Source organism: Boleophthalmus pectinirostris, unplaced genomic scaffold (genome assembly GCF_026225935.1).
Source record: "Boleophthalmus pectinirostris isolate CB_2022bp ecotype Guang Dong unplaced genomic scaffold, ASM2622593v1 HiC_scaffold_3, whole genome shotgun sequence".
In the NCBI taxonomy this organism is placed as follows: Eukaryota; Metazoa; Chordata; class Actinopteri; order Gobiiformes; family Gobiidae; genus Boleophthalmus; species Boleophthalmus pectinirostris.
Window position 1 is genome coordinate 35,908,240 of NW_026571299.1, and position 15,689 is coordinate 35,923,928.

At 39.7% G+C, this 15,689-nt stretch overlaps 1 protein-coding gene across 1 annotated transcript in view; it reads left to right on the top strand.

The window, feature by feature from the left end:
- ephb2b (eph receptor B2b) overlaps positions 1–15,689 on the top strand; it is a 133,212-nt gene that overhangs the window by 57,019 nt on the left and 60,504 nt on the right. Inside the window, exon 3 of the mRNA XM_055160561.1 lies at positions 5,531–6,215. Coding sequence (XP_055016536.1) covers positions 5,531–6,215 — 685 coding nt within the window. The remainder of the gene's footprint in view (positions 1–5,530; positions 6,216–15,689) is intronic.

The following is a 15,689-nucleotide window of genomic DNA, read 5'->3' on the forward strand; positions in this document are numbered from 1 at the left end:
AAACACAGTGCGTAACCTTGCGTATTTATCCCCGATAATGGTAAATTCCTGCTGCATTATCGGATGCACAAATAGAAGCACGGAAGAAGGAAAATGTCTTTTTCATATTCTGAGTGAAAAGAACCACTAACGGTGAATTAAACGGCTTTCAAACATCCGCAGAGCAAACGTAGAAGATCTGAGCAAACCGTGGACTCCAACAAGTTCAACAACACATCGAGACTCTTGGAGGTTTTCATCTTTTCTGCTGTGAATGGCCCAGGAGTTTCCACCAAGTCATTGTGGATATCGCCGAAGTGAATATTTGGCCAGGTAATTGGTGATTCAGACCAGAAATTTGGTTTGGTCCAGGCTTTGTAGGGGTTGAAAAGGGTGATTTGTCGTCCGTCGATGCTTATGACCAATTTCTGGTCAAATGGTCTTGGGTCCTCTGCCGTTAGAGTGGATAAATAACCGGGATCAATACCCTTTACGTGCTTTCTCACTCCGTCCATCATGTTGAATTAGTGTTTATTGCGGCTGACCAAAATAATTCCCAGCATGCAACGCACGCTTTTGTCAACAATAAAACTCACCTATACAGGATGTGCTCCTTTGTGTTTTTAAACTTCATACAGTAATTTCATCTCTGGAATTGCTGATCTCTAATGAAAAGATAAATGTTAACTTGAACACTACCTTCCACTGCATGACATCACAAGGTGGAACAGAGCATTTTGAGCTTTGGAGATGTAGACAGACAAATAATAAAGGATTACTCAAATGTGTGTGAATGAAACAAAATGCAAAACCAGGTATGTTTTTGAGGAGTTAACAACAGAACATGGCTTAAAGCTCACAGGAGTCAGTTTTGTGTAAGATAGAACCTTTAATGAACCATGAGTTTTCAACATGATATAGAATGTATTACTGACACTCAGAGAACATACTCATATCTGAAAGCTGGAAGTCACCAGCCTTATTGATTGATTTCTTGAATAAAATGTGAAAATAATTCCTTGTGTATCATTAGTTAAACTTTGGTTTTGGAGTTGACAACGAATGAGGCTATTGACAGTCAGCAAAATAATTCAGTATCTTTCCATTGGCCCCTAGCCTTAGACCACACAGCAAACCCCAGACAACCTGTATTTATCATCACAAAAATAAAACATTAGTAGTACCATGGATATATATCAAATGTCACTTTTCACTTTGTTTGGCAGTACCGTCTTTAAAAGCACTCATCTTTAGAAAAGCAATGTTTCAGAGTGAACATTTGTGGTCGTTCTACACAACTATCTTTCACCCTTTTGAGGTTAGACATCTCAAAATCTCTTTTCAAATACCTGACTTAGCGGATGTCCTTGAACATGACAGGCCATCCATTACCGCCATTACTGCAAATGAATTTGGATTTTGGACGTCAGTGAAGAGCCCAGATGTAAACATGTCTCCCTTTCTTCAGACGACGGTAAAATTAGCGGTGATAGAGGAGTCCAACACGAATCTCCCAGTGCTTTTGAGTGAAGGCTAGTGCTGTGTTTGGCCTTGATGCAGTGTTACGGTTGGCTTTGTAGGGACCAGCTGTCACAGAGATGTATTATAGAGGTTAGCTGAACAGGCCCTGTCTTCCCTGGAGAGGCACTAGAAGATATTGATTCTGAACTTCATTGTCAGTGAGCGTCGCTGAACTGTGCCGCTTATGTGTAACTCTGAGAAAGTCAACTGGAATGCAATAACCTCTGCTGCCCAATATACTGCACAGTATATCAGAAAATATATTGAGACGTGCCAGCATACTGTATATGTAATGTCTGTATTACAATAAACTACATTTATATAACAGTGGTGCTTGTTTGGATCTTTCAGACATTCACTTGACATAATAAATAAGAAACATTTAGATACCTCGTGTTTTCCTGCATCTTCTAGTAGCTAATTTATCTCTCCCTTTTCGGTGTAGCCATCTTTTTTGGTACGGTTTTGCTCTGTCATTATAAACCTTATACACATAAACACTATAATTTATATTTACGAATCTAGAAGCCTTTAAGACCAAGAATCAGCCGTTAATAGCAGTTATAGTGATAAAGATAAGTACAAGTTTGTTGTGGTAACAGTGCCAGAGCAGTTGCAAATAAAACTGTGTGAAATAATGACAGGTGTGCTGTTAACTGACATTCAGTACAACATACCAAATGTTGTGCAGAATGTCAGTTGTGCAAAACTATTCACTCTTAAAAATCCACATAGGAGCTGTCTCTTAAAGGTCATATATTCTGCAAAATGGCCTCTTGTGAGCTTTTAGCCATGATAGAATGTTGTTACCTCTTCACAAACATACATGAACTTTTGTTTTGTTTCATTCACATGTTTGAGTAACCCTTTGTTTGTCTGTCTACATCTCCAAAGCTCAAAATGCTCTATTCCACCTTATGATGTCATGAAGCAGTAGTTTTAAAGTTCGCTACCTTTTACCTTCAATTCAGAAAAGATTGGCAATTACAGGCTTGAAATCATCCAAATTATTCTAGTGAAGAACACTGAACACTGTGTTTTTTTCAACTCAATACATTTTCAGACCAGATTTCAGATGATGTTTTTGTTTGAGAGAAGAACTCAGCCTAAATATGCAGGGCTTTGTGTGTTAAACATGTGTGAATGAAACAAAACACAAATCCAGGTATATTTGTGATGAGGAAACAACATAATAACAGATCAGAAACTAGTGTAATATGGGCCCTTTAAAGGTGCACAGTGTACCTTCTCGCTCTCAATAACAATCCATGTCATCTTCCCCATCGACTGAGTGTTCACATTGTGGACTTTAATTTATTTTCTCTGTTCCATCTATTATTCGCCTCTTGATATTTACGTCAAACGCAAACGCAACTAGATTTAGGGCATTATGTTTCATAACCTTGTGTTGTGAAGTTATAGGTGCTGAAAAATAATTATGTGTCACATGCCAGCCACACTAAACAGTGAAACTCATTTGCCACCATTGTATAAACAGGATTATTAGAGACTGAGATCCTACAAGAGCAATTAAAGCATAAAAGACTGGGCTTTTGTATGGAGGTAGTCATGCATCCTATCTCACAGATGAAGTGCCTCTGTGGGTTCTCTCTGGGGACTGAAGCGTGCGTACCACAATAAAAGTATTTTCTTGTTGCTTACCCCAAAGAATTCATATTTTATTTAGTACACATTTAGATTTACTTCGAGTTGCAAAAGAACTTCAAAGTCTGTACTGTTAAATATTTCGGAATAAACTTGTAATTAATTTAGTACTGTAAAAGTTTACTACTACTACCATCATCTATTACTACTGCTGCTATTAGTACTACTACTAATACTACTTCTACTAATGGTAGTGCTAATGCTGCTACTACTATTGCTACTATTACAACCACTGCTACTACTGTTTCTCCCACTACTACCACTACTACCACTACTACTATATATACAATCTTTTGTAAACACATTGCCAATTGCCAGTTCTGCACCCAATACTTATTCTTACTGTTGACTGTTCTATTTTAGCTTAGTTTAGATAAATAGCTTAAATAAAAAAAATTGTTTTCAGGCTCTCGTCCTAGCTGCCCTTAATCCTTCCTGACACTCACCACCTCCACGTTCAGTACTTAAAACACATGACTGGTCTTTTTACACCAGCGCTGGGCAAAAAGCTGTGAAAATGAAGACGTTTCTTCTAATTTCACACTCGGAGCTTGATCGTTGGGCTCTTATTATGCCCCATTTGCTTCCCTCCACTGGCCCTGATGAAAGCAGGGCAAAGAGGCCATGACAGGACAAAAAGGGGCCCTCCATCAAAACACATTTTGTTTGGGGTCCTTCTAGCACCCTCCCCCTCAGAGCAGGACTAACACTTTCCTATGTGGTTTCCCCTGTCTGTGGCTCTCATTAGTGACCACCCCCACCTGCGTCTGCATTCACTTTATTAAACTGGGATTGTCCCTTGCTTCGCACCGGCCGGTACACTGTCCACTCTGCTTTAATTGGCCCAGAGTCTCCCCACTGCTTCTCAACAAGTGGGAAGGTCAATGGCTGCGCACGACCTGAGATGATGATGTCTGCCAGCACAGGCCAAAAGACACAGCAGCTCTGTGACATGGTGCATGCTGGGAAATACAAGCTGCTAATGTTAAATCCACCTGGGTGCATTGCTTTGCACTGAAGCAACTGAACTTTTTTTTTTTAACTCTTGCACTTTACTGTGTATGGTATTCATGTTTTTTGCAATAGTTGATATGAATATTTTCCTTTTTTTGGTTTGCAGATGTATTACATTTTTGGCCAAATGAAATCACAAACTAAAACCTTGAGTTACACTGTTGAGCTGCTCCCTATGTGCCATAGTAACTCAGTCTTTTCAAAGTGTCTTGATTCGTATTATTTTCTACAGTGGGCAGTAGGTAGAACCACAGGCTTCATAGATTTAGCCAAACATGCTCTGCTTTCTGTTTGGGTTGGCTTGTGAGATTGGTCGGGCACTGGGTCAAGCCTTTGCTGAGCTGTGATTAATTAAGACATGGGAATTACCAACTAAAGCTGTTGTAATTAGTCTGGGGTGTTTGGTAGAGGCCGCCCTGTGACACGCAGGGTGACTTACTTCTCCCAGCCCGTCAAAAACTGTCAAAATCCTTGTAAGCGCGCACTAATTTGAGGAATTATATCAGCGGTGTAGTGAAGAGTGAATAGAGGTGGAGCGCAGGGGGCCACAGCTGATTCAAAGTGTCTCATGGGGGTTAAGAACAGACTTTCTTTCTTGGCTGAGACGGAGAGGTCAAGGTTATGACCTCTGTGTTGGGTGGAAAACACAGCGTGCAGTGTAGTTTATGAGCAAAGGCAAAAACACCAGATGTAACACCTGCTTATTTACATAGGTACAAAGTAAACAGTCTAAAAGTTATTCTTTTCATGTGACTGTGTGGCTTTGACCTTGGTGCATTCTGTGGTTGAGTGGTTTTGCACCATATTCACTGGTGTGAAAAAGAAAACTGTGGTTAGAAAACTCATCATCAAATATATTAGTGAAAATTTGACTTGACAGGCATATGTAAATCTATACTTTATGCATGCGGAATGGAGATCTGTGATAATTGTGCTACTGCAAGTTGGAAAGTAGAAAATAGCCAACTGTGTATGTATTTTTAATTTTTATATGATGTATTTATTTATACACAGTATTTGGGGTGAAAATGTCAGTTTAAAGTAACAAATACACACACAGTGATATGAAAAAGGCAGAGCTTTTCAACAAAATTGGTTTCTTGAAAGCTGCAAAATAATACATCCCAATTCCATATAACTGTAGTGTTAGTAACAATAGCAATAACATGGGTTCAGTGAAAGTGTCTAATAAAAAATCCAATAAAACACATGCACTATCACATTAACAAGACTGCGCAAGAGATTAAATGCCAGCTTTACAAGTTCTCTGCAGTATTTAAGTCAATGTTTACTGTCAAATTGCTTTGTCAGTAGTATTTCTAATTCCTCTGTTGTCTTTCCTCTTCCACAGTGGGAGGAGGTGAGTGGTTATGATGAGAACATGAACACCATCCGGACGTACCAAGTCTGCAACGTTTTTGACTCCAACCAGAACAACTGGGTACGCACCAAGTACATCCGACGGAGAGGTGCCCAGCGTATCCACGTGGAGATGAAGTTCTCCGTACGGGACTGCAGTAGCATCCCCAATGTCCCAGGCTCCTGTAAAGAAACATTTAACCTCTATTACTATGAATCTGACTCGGACACTGCCACCAGACACTCCCCTCCTTGGATGGAAAACCCCTGGATCAAAGTGGACACCATCGCAGCAGACGAGAGCTTCTCCCAAGTCGACTTAGGGGGCAGAGTGATGAAAATAAACACGGAGGTTCGGAGTTTTGGTCCAGTTTCCAAAAATGGCTTCTACCTCGCATTCCAGGACTATGGCGGGTGTATGTCGCTCATAGCTGTACGCGTCTTTTACCGGAAGTGCCCTCGGATCATCACAAACGGGGCTTTGTTCCAGGAGACGTTATCAGGAGCAGAGAGTACATCCCTAGTGGCAGCGAGAGGTGTCTGCATCCCTAATGCGGAGGAGGTGGACGTGCCCATTAAACTGTACTGCAATGGAGACGGAGAGTGGATGGTACCGATCGGCCGTTGCATGTGCAAAGCTGGGAACGAGGCCGTCGAGAATGGAACTGTTTGCAGAGGTATTTTTTTTAATTTATTCTTTAAACGTGCACTATGGAATATCTCTGATGGAAGGTCTGCCAGCTGCTTGTCCCCACTGAGATGTCGACTGAATTTTCCACAATATGGCATTAAATGTTTGTATCTCCTTGGAGACAAGCAGGCAATAGCATCAGGCCAGGTTTCTGGCCAGATCTGTTTGGAGGTAAACCCAATTATTGGAAAAATGCCTGTATTGTTTACGCAATAAATGCAAGATAGATACAGTTAATGTCTTTCTGTGAAAAATTTCAGACAAAAAAATGACATCTCCATGGAGACAAGCGGGCAGTTACCCCCCCACCAGTACAGCTTTAAATAAAATATGTCATGGTTAATGCTTATCCAAACACAATCACATCCCACAAGGCTTTCTCAACTCAAAACTGATTTAAGTTCTATTCAGCTCCTATTATGTGATGCTTCAAATAGCTCTATACATATTGAAAACGCTTATGCTGATCCTTTCTGTGGAAATATATATTTTACCTGATTTACATTTAAATGTCATTGCCATTTTTCCAGTTTGTGCACAACAGAAAAACATTGCTGAATATAGCAATTCAAATGATAATTTTTGTCAAGGTCTGATCAGAGAATGTAGTGCTGCATTCATGTTGGGAATCAGGACAGTTCTTTCATGCTGCCATATAAAAGGGAGGGTGGGCGTCAGTGCAGGTGTTCGGTCACAAATCTCAACTTGACAGTGAGCGGTTTGTATTTCTGATCAAAGTGCTTGGTGACAGGAAACATCTTTTTGAGGTTTCTAATTTTATATTCCTCTTTATTACTATTTGAATATGTTTGTTGTGTTCTGTCTCTTACCACACAACTTACTTTGATGGAAAATTTATGCTGCGAAAAGTTGGCAAATTATTACAAACATGTCAGTTTAGTTGTATAGAGCAGTGTGCTTTTTCAGATAAAGAAAACATATGAAACGCAATTTTCAAGCCAGCAAATTTCACTGCTAATCTGTTGGTGAAATGCCTTCTTCCATGCAAGCGAACAAAGAGGATATTTTTCAAAATTGCCTCCATCTTCCTATCAATTTTCACCTCGCGCAGGCAAATCGATGCGGGCTTTTCAGAACATCAATGCCGCAGACATGGTGTTGTATGCTAGCAGGGCTGTGGCAGGTGGCATTTGGTCAACGTGCACTGGGATCCTCATCATTTGGAGCAGTGTGAGCTAGGGTAGCCTGCAGACTGGAGTCGTGCTGTTGGAGCCCTGAACAACAAACCACCCACCTGTGTGTCTGATGGCTGTCTCTTGTACGTGGGGCTGTAATTACAACACTTCCCCTTTGCGCACGTGTGTGTATGTGTGTGTGTGTGTGTGTGTGTGTGTGTGGTGAGCAGGGAGGAGAAACATGCCGGGTGCTGCTCCACAAACACAGCCAGCCCTATTCTCTTGACTGGTAATGAGGAAACAGGCTGCTCCTCCTATAGGAATACATGCTAATAAGAAGTACGAGGCCTGCAGTATGCTGTGTATACTACTCTGCATTACACACTGCTGATCTACAAACACAAAAAAAATATCTGCGTATTTTTTCAAAGTTGAGGTAAGACCAAAAAACAGTTTCATAACATCTGTTTTATTTGGTCCACTGAAATGGGACAAAATGCAAACTTGAAACTTTCACAATTTCTTATTCAACACACTAACATACTTCATGTTTTTGATGGCAAAAGATTTACCTAAATACATTGTCTCAGACCACCTTTTTTTAAATTTTTTTTTCTTTAGCTCTACACTCAGAGGTCAAAGGTAAAATCAGTGATGATGGTTGTGATTAATAAATATGAACTCATCATATGGTAAGACATACCTTTGACATACACAGTAGGGACAACCTAAACGTTAAAGCCATTTTTCTCATTGTAACTATAGTGCAGATACTGAATAATCCAGCATATGTCTCTGTTTAATGCAAAATAACTAGATCATAGAAAAAAATAGATATTTGGTTTTGATTAAGAGCTGTTGGGTTATACAATAGCAGGAAACACAGCACTTATCAATATTAGCATGAAGGTTGTGGGTTCAATCCCTAGCAACAATCTCAGTGTTTAAACTGTTTAATATGTACCAGAAACCTTCATAGAATGATATAAGTCTACATCTAAAAATTAAAAACATATCAGAAACTGTCATTTGAGTAATTTTTGTCGAGTAAATGTATTTCTTATCTGAATTGGAAAAGTGCTCTGAACCAAAGACGCTGTTTTAATTAGGTAATGCTCTGATAAATGGCAAAGAAGATAGTACTCCTTCATATTGACTTTCCAACTTTTCACTTCTCGATTTACAAGAACTCATGGATTAAAGTGTGTCTTATAAGCATTTTTCCGAAACAGGTACAGTATGTGAGGTTTGGACTGTGCTCCTCTTCATGCTGTTTCCCCTCATCATGTGACGCTGGAGCGCACATTAAAGCTGTATGAGGAGAATGCATTATCTGAGATTGCTGCTGTGGATCGCACCAGAATGCTATGCACAGATGGAAATGTTATGACTCCTTACAGTTCTCACAAAGGTTGCACCAAAACAGAGAATACATTTTCCCCACCAGTTTCTCTAAATGCGAAAAGATTAGACAAGATATTTTATCTTAAAGCAGAAAATAAAATACTGTTTCTTTGCTACACTTTTTTATCAGTAGTTAATTGCTACTAGTACCACCATGTTCATTAGTAATTGCAGTAAGTGAATACTAAAATTAACTTACTATCAATATCGAGTACTACTTTAATCTCAGTAATAATAGTATACTTATATTTTATTACGTTACATTACCACTCTCAACAATATGCACTTTTCATCTTGTTGTTCTGTAAAAACTCTTTATATTTTTTACTCTTTATTTCCTTTTTTAAAAATATTTTCTATTTTCTGCTTAATAACCCTCTTCTGATTGACTGCAGCACTGTCGACATCTTTCTGTGCACTGTAAGATGATATATCATTGGTTAAAAGTGTGGTCAGGGCCTGCTTTTCAAGTGCCAGTAGTTGGATAATTAAGTCATCCATGAGAGATGCATCTTGGTTAGCCCATATTGTAATGAATTGGTTTGTGAGAGGTGCCTGTCGTGGTTTTGGGCAGATATCCTCTTTCATAGCGGGATTATGGAGCTAAGAAGACAGGCAAAATGAAAGGGAGTATTTGTAGGGCAATATTAATGTGGGAACTACTGCTTTGTTCTAACATCTCTTCATCTAAACGTGTAATTACGTATGTAACAATTAAAGTCTTGGCGGGGATCCCAGCAAATAATTACGCTGTCATGAAATGTGTCACAATATTGATACTAGAACTAGTGCTTACATCAAATTGCAGCAGCTTTTCAGTGTAACTGTCTTACAAGAAAGATGAAGTTTGCTCTCAGTGAAGGCAAAGAGTTTGACAACCACACACAGTTTTAGTTGAGGCATGGAAAATAGATCTAATTCCTAATAATTCCCAAAATAATATGTCCCAGACATTACTGTTCATTTCTGCATGGATCAGTTTTTACTGTCATGTGCGTGTGTGAGTGACATAGAATGAGCTATTATACAGTTATGAACATTAAAATGCTTATTTCCTCAGTAACTCAAACATTGTTGGATATGAAACAACTTACTGCATCTATCGTTCTTGTCATTATTGTGTTTATGTAGATCCATAGTCAGTAATGTTCAATAAATTCAACTGTATTATATCTATGCTGTAATATAGCCCACATTCTGTTCATTGTTAGACCTTAAAATGCATTGCATTGTGCTAATATATCTTGGTTCCCATTTGCTCTTGATACTACATTCAAAATGATAACCAGCCTTCATGGTTTGACGAGATGCTCACAAATGAAATCGACCCTTTTAACAATGCCCTTGTGTTTCTCACAGTAACAGGATCATGTAATTCCATGCTATTGTAAATTCAGCAGCCCATCTCACAGAGCAATAAAAATCCAGACAGAGACTATCCTGTCACTGACGATAACAGCTTCCCTAGTTAAACATTTGCTGATTGCTGCATTTACACAGAAAATTGTCTATTTACGTTTATGTTCTGATTTGTGGCAAATGATGAGAGCGCTGAACAGCAGACTCAAATGTGGTGGGTAAAATATTCCCAAGGGCAAAACTAATTAGTTTCATTGCTTGTAAAAATAGTACTCCAGCATTTAAACTTAAACAAATACAGTACGACATCAGCGTAAAATATTAGAGCTGTGTCCTAAGCCCTCAGTCCTCTGACTTCACTTTAGCAACCCCATTTGTTTGCTCAAAACTAAAATTATTCATTTTTAAACACATACTTTTAAATGTAAAGTTGCAAAATGTGGTCTATTTTGACAGGAGATCTGCCACCAGCTTGTCTCCATTGAGATGTTATTGCTTTGCCCAAAATGTTCCAGCATGGCATTAAACTTGCCTTCGCTCACCTCTCCCCAGGTCTAGTAGTGCTGATTTGACTTCGTGCTGGGACAAAACTTGCCGTCACATAATTATTTTTATATGTTGCTTGATCGGGGTATCCCCAGGTTTGACTACCTCAAATTTAAGATGTTTTAAAGACCTTTTTAAGACCACTTAAATAAAAATTAAGACCAACATTGCACCCATTATGCAGGGTAAAAACACCGGGTCTAATTCTAATAATGACCAACCAACTACCGGTGCTATATCTAGAATCTAAAGCTATGTTTATATGACGGTCCTAACAGAAGACACAAAAGTGGCGTAGCGTCTTCGCTTTTTATTCCCTGTTTAGACAAGCATTTTTGGGAGGAAATTTGCGTGCATACGGTTCCGCAAAAGTGTGTGGAATTGGGATTGGGTATGGTGGGTCAGTGGTGACGCTCGGTGGTGATGTATGTGACGAAAACCCGTACGCGATGTGAGCAGATCTGACCAGAGTTTTGCATCTTGGGCAGTGTAGACGAAACTGATTGTTTACTTTATTGCCGCCGGCGCCGAAAAACAAAGTATTGTTTTCGCATACTCCAAATTAGACGTTGATTCATGTTACATTATCTCACTTTTTTTTTACCCTCCCTCCATTTAACATCGCACTGCAGCCTGGTTGAGTAAACAAAAAAAAAAAAATAATAGGCTAATGAAATTTAAGACCTTTGTGAAAAAAATAACACTTGGATAACATAATTTAAGACTTTTTAAGGCCGTAATTTAGGAACATGAAATTTAAGACCTTTTTAAGACTTTTAAGACCTTCCGGCTACACTGTTGATTTATTCTTGATATCTTTAAATATGTTCACAAGGAAAAACCTAGTACAAATGCAAATGCACAAAGGCAATCCTGGAAAAAAAAAAAAAGTGCAATAAAACTATGTATAGGTCGATCATGGTCTTGAAAACCCTGGGGCTAAGTTGGCACTGTTAGGATTAGGAAAGAGGAAAAACACCCATATAATCCCTATGCATCAGATAAACTGTGCATGTAGCTCAAGACAGTTAAGGGGCTGGGGTGTGAAGGTGAATCAGACAGTCCAGATTGAATGATTGCATTGAAACAAGCAGGGAGGAGACAGGAGTAGAAAACAAACCCACAGTTATTACCAGTGCTTCGTCTGGAGAGGTTGAGGGGGCTGCAAATCAGTGTTGCACCGCACCTTTATTTCCCCTGGTACTTCTGTCTTATAATGGCAGCTCTAATTGACTTACAGCGCACGTGGGGTAACTGCCTCGCCAATGACTGTCCTCTGCGCCGGAACGAGACGCAAAGCAAAACAAAACAAACGCACCCCTCAAGGCTTTGACGCTGTAAGCAAACAGAGATGAAGGCAGCTTTGCATTGAGCTGTAATAACAAGCGAAGGAGAGAGAGAGAAATGTCAGAAATAATGGGTTTCTACACTATGTTATGTGAAAGTAAAAGCCCTACTTATTTTCTTAGATTAATGCCTGTGTTATGAATGTTTAGCTGTGCGTTATTGCCTCAACAGATGTTCATTATTGCCACATTTGCCGGGTAAATGGTTATGCAGACAACATGACTCAATTTCGGGATAAAAGATAACAGCCCCTATTTGCATACTGATCTTTTTAGAGCCAAATAAAAGCGGGTAATACGTTTTAGATAGTTGTCACCTTAGAAGGATGTTTCGGACAGCTGGAGACCAGAAGGAGGGCTATAAGACAAGTCGGTTTGTTCACAGAAGCTCCAGGAAGAGCCCCGGCTGTGATGGCTTTTCAGTGTGTCCACGCAGGTGCCTCTTTTCCATCCCTCTTGGTTTTACAATCAAACTGGGAAGAAAAAGCTTTGGCAAACCCTCAAGAGATACAAGTTGTAAGACTGCAGTTAAAAAAATGAGTCTCCAAAGTATGATCCATTTATCATGCACCATCTAAGCCTGCGTGGAATAATCCTTCACACTTGATTATTTGTAATATGCAGATGTGATAATGTGACCTGTGAACTTGTAAATCTCTTTGAATGGTAGGATCACGGCCTGTTAAGCCTGTAAATGTTTTTCACATGTTTTGCACATGGTGGATTCAGACCCTTACTACCAGAGCGCTCTCACACGCTCTAACCTCTGTGACTCGCTGTACATTTTCAAACTGTCTGTTGTAGTTTTAACCTTGTGCTGGATAATTCTCCTAAATGGTACCTTGTTGGATTACCTGTTGTAGTAGTACTGTTCCTGCTTGAGGTGTCAAATTACATCTCATTAATAATTGTTGTTTTGCTTTTTCTATAACAGTATAACAGTTGATGTTCTCTGTATGACAAAAACATTGCTAAGTGGATGGAATTTGTTAAAGAACTTAGCTGGAATCCCAACCAACATTTCTACATTTCTATTTCTATTATTTTAGATAGCATTTTGGCAAAAAGTCTTTGTCAAATAATTTCTTTCTTGCTTTGGACCACAGTACACAAATTGGTTGCCAGCCGAGACGCTCATTAGCCTGATTCATCAGCCAGTTTCACTTCTTAGAAACTGTCTGACCTCGCAGAATAAGGATTCTTTCGCTCAACGGTAGGCGGGTACTTTTTTTATTTAACCAATCACTGCTATTTGGCTGTGACGTGTGTAATGCACTACTAACAGGGTGAACTGGTATATTAAGCTTTCCCCAAGTCCCATAGGAAGAAGGGCAATAACGTCTTTCCCCTTAATAAAATTCATCGAACATTCTCTTTCCTGCTTCCTGCTTTCGTGCTTTAAATCCTCAATCTCAGGAATCGTTGCCAACACAGAATATATGGCTCTTCGCTGATTGGCTGGTGCCCGAACTCGCACTTCTGGGGTTTTTGCGAACCTTCTAGTGTATTCTGATTCCTGACCAAGTCGCTAGAGAGAAATGAAATTAAGTGGAGGCACTAGGTGGCGCCAGCCTGGGTAGGTGCTCATATCCCCCTCCAACAAACTGAAGGTTTTTACACTTTTAAGTTGCTGCTCCTTGCATTTACACATCTACAAGAACGTTGCTGCATTTTCTGTTTCATTTGGAGTGGACTTATTAAGTCTTTCCAGATGTAAGTTTCGGTAGTTTGTGTTTGATTTTGAAATCTCAAAGGAGAGAGATAATACAAATGACAGTGACATTTTAGCTCATTCTCTGCTTGATTTGTGTAGTGAACGTACGTGATAACAGTTCATTTAAAAGATTACCCTCTGAATGGTACAAATTCCACGGTAAGAGTTGAAGATGATTAGTGCTTCTCATGAATCATATCTATTGTTGTTCTGCGTGAGAGCTGCTTGACAACTGCCATCGCTTAAGCCCCTGATAAACTTGTGCATAGGCCTGGCTTCTTTTACATAGGCGAATGAGAGCGCAGTATAGCAGGGCTTCCATATGGGCCTCTCCTCTCTGTCATCAGGGACGCAGCCATGGCTTTGTCCCGTTTGAGGATTCTCGTCTGTCCCGTGGCTAAAGGAAGCTGATGGATCAAGCATCTGTCTAGTTAAAGGATGTGAAACAATTGGCGCTTCGTGCAAAAGGCAGGAATCCCTCTCGAGTATCACTGACCCTGTTTCCTCTGATGATGTATTACAAGTCGGTCAACACTGCGCGAAAACTCTGGCGTCTTGTGTTGTGCGCCGTTGACCTATTTCAGAGCTGTTATCCTTGCTTGTAAGTTAAAGAAGAGCCGAACAATTCCTTACATTAGCAGCATATGGTGCATGGGTGCTGCGCTTGTTAGTTTACAGTTAACACTTGGGTGGGGTCAGTGTGCAATTTCAAGAAACAGATCTTGTGTCATGACTTTGTGGCATGTCCAACTGTGCTCTTTTGTGCTAATATAATGTTCATTGCTGTTATGTTGTTGAGTTAGTTTAAAGGTGTCCTGTGTAACTGCTGGAGGGTCCGTCACTTGCTTGTCTCTGCGGAGATGTGCCTAGAATGTTCCACAGTATGGGAATAAACTTATGAATCTTCATGGAGAATTGCCAAATTGTAGGTTAGACTCCACTCACAGAAAGGATGGATGTTTTTTTGAGGATTTGAACACCTGTAGTTGAATAAATGCAAGATAGATTAGTTTAATACCAAAACCAAACTATTAACATCTCCGTGGAGACAAACAGGTTGCGGACCTCTCCAAAAAACCTTTAATGATGCACTTTGTAACTTTCCTGGAATGTTTCACACTATGGCATTAAACGTATCGTAAACCCTCCATGCAGACACCAAGCAAAGTTACAAGTCAGATGTGCAGGAAAAGTAATCCGGCGCACAGTAGGGAAGCACGTTCCTCAAGGCATTTTTGAGAGAAAAAAAAACATGTAATGGAATAAAAGAGATCAATAAGTATAATGCCACACATTGAACCACTCGGAGACAAGGAGGAGGCGGACCCCCCATCAGAAAAGTTACACAGTTCACCTTTAAATCTTTCGACAGTTGGTTCCACTTACACAGCCCCGTAACTGCCCCCTCAATGACTTTGCTCTAGTGCTGTAAATCATAGAATAGGTACTTCTCCCTAATGCTGGAACATGATAATGGATTCTAAAATAAGAAACATCACACTACAGAGATGTGGTGGATTTCACTTGATTTAGTATTAAACAGCTGCATGGGCCAGAGGTATGGGAGAGAAAACAGCATATGTGTGGAAGACTGATGTTAACAAGGACATGTGGAGCTCAGGAATTCACCTGTTAAGGCTCTTAGGGCTTTCCTATACTATACACTATAGCTGAAAGCTCAGAACAAAATAACAGCAATGAAAACAAAAAATACATTTGAAAAAGAGCTACTTTCAAGAGAAGGTCCTGCAAGGTTGATGGTATGATTATCGTTTGCCCCTCTCTCTATACTGCATTTACACAATGATTGTACTATGTCAATATATTTAGGACATAGGACATATAGGAAACTTGGGACTAGTAAGTACTCATTGTGCTAGCCAAACTTTGCCAAGACAGTGTTAAAAAGTTTTTCAAATGCTGTATAGATGCTTCTTTGTCTTATTATTATTATC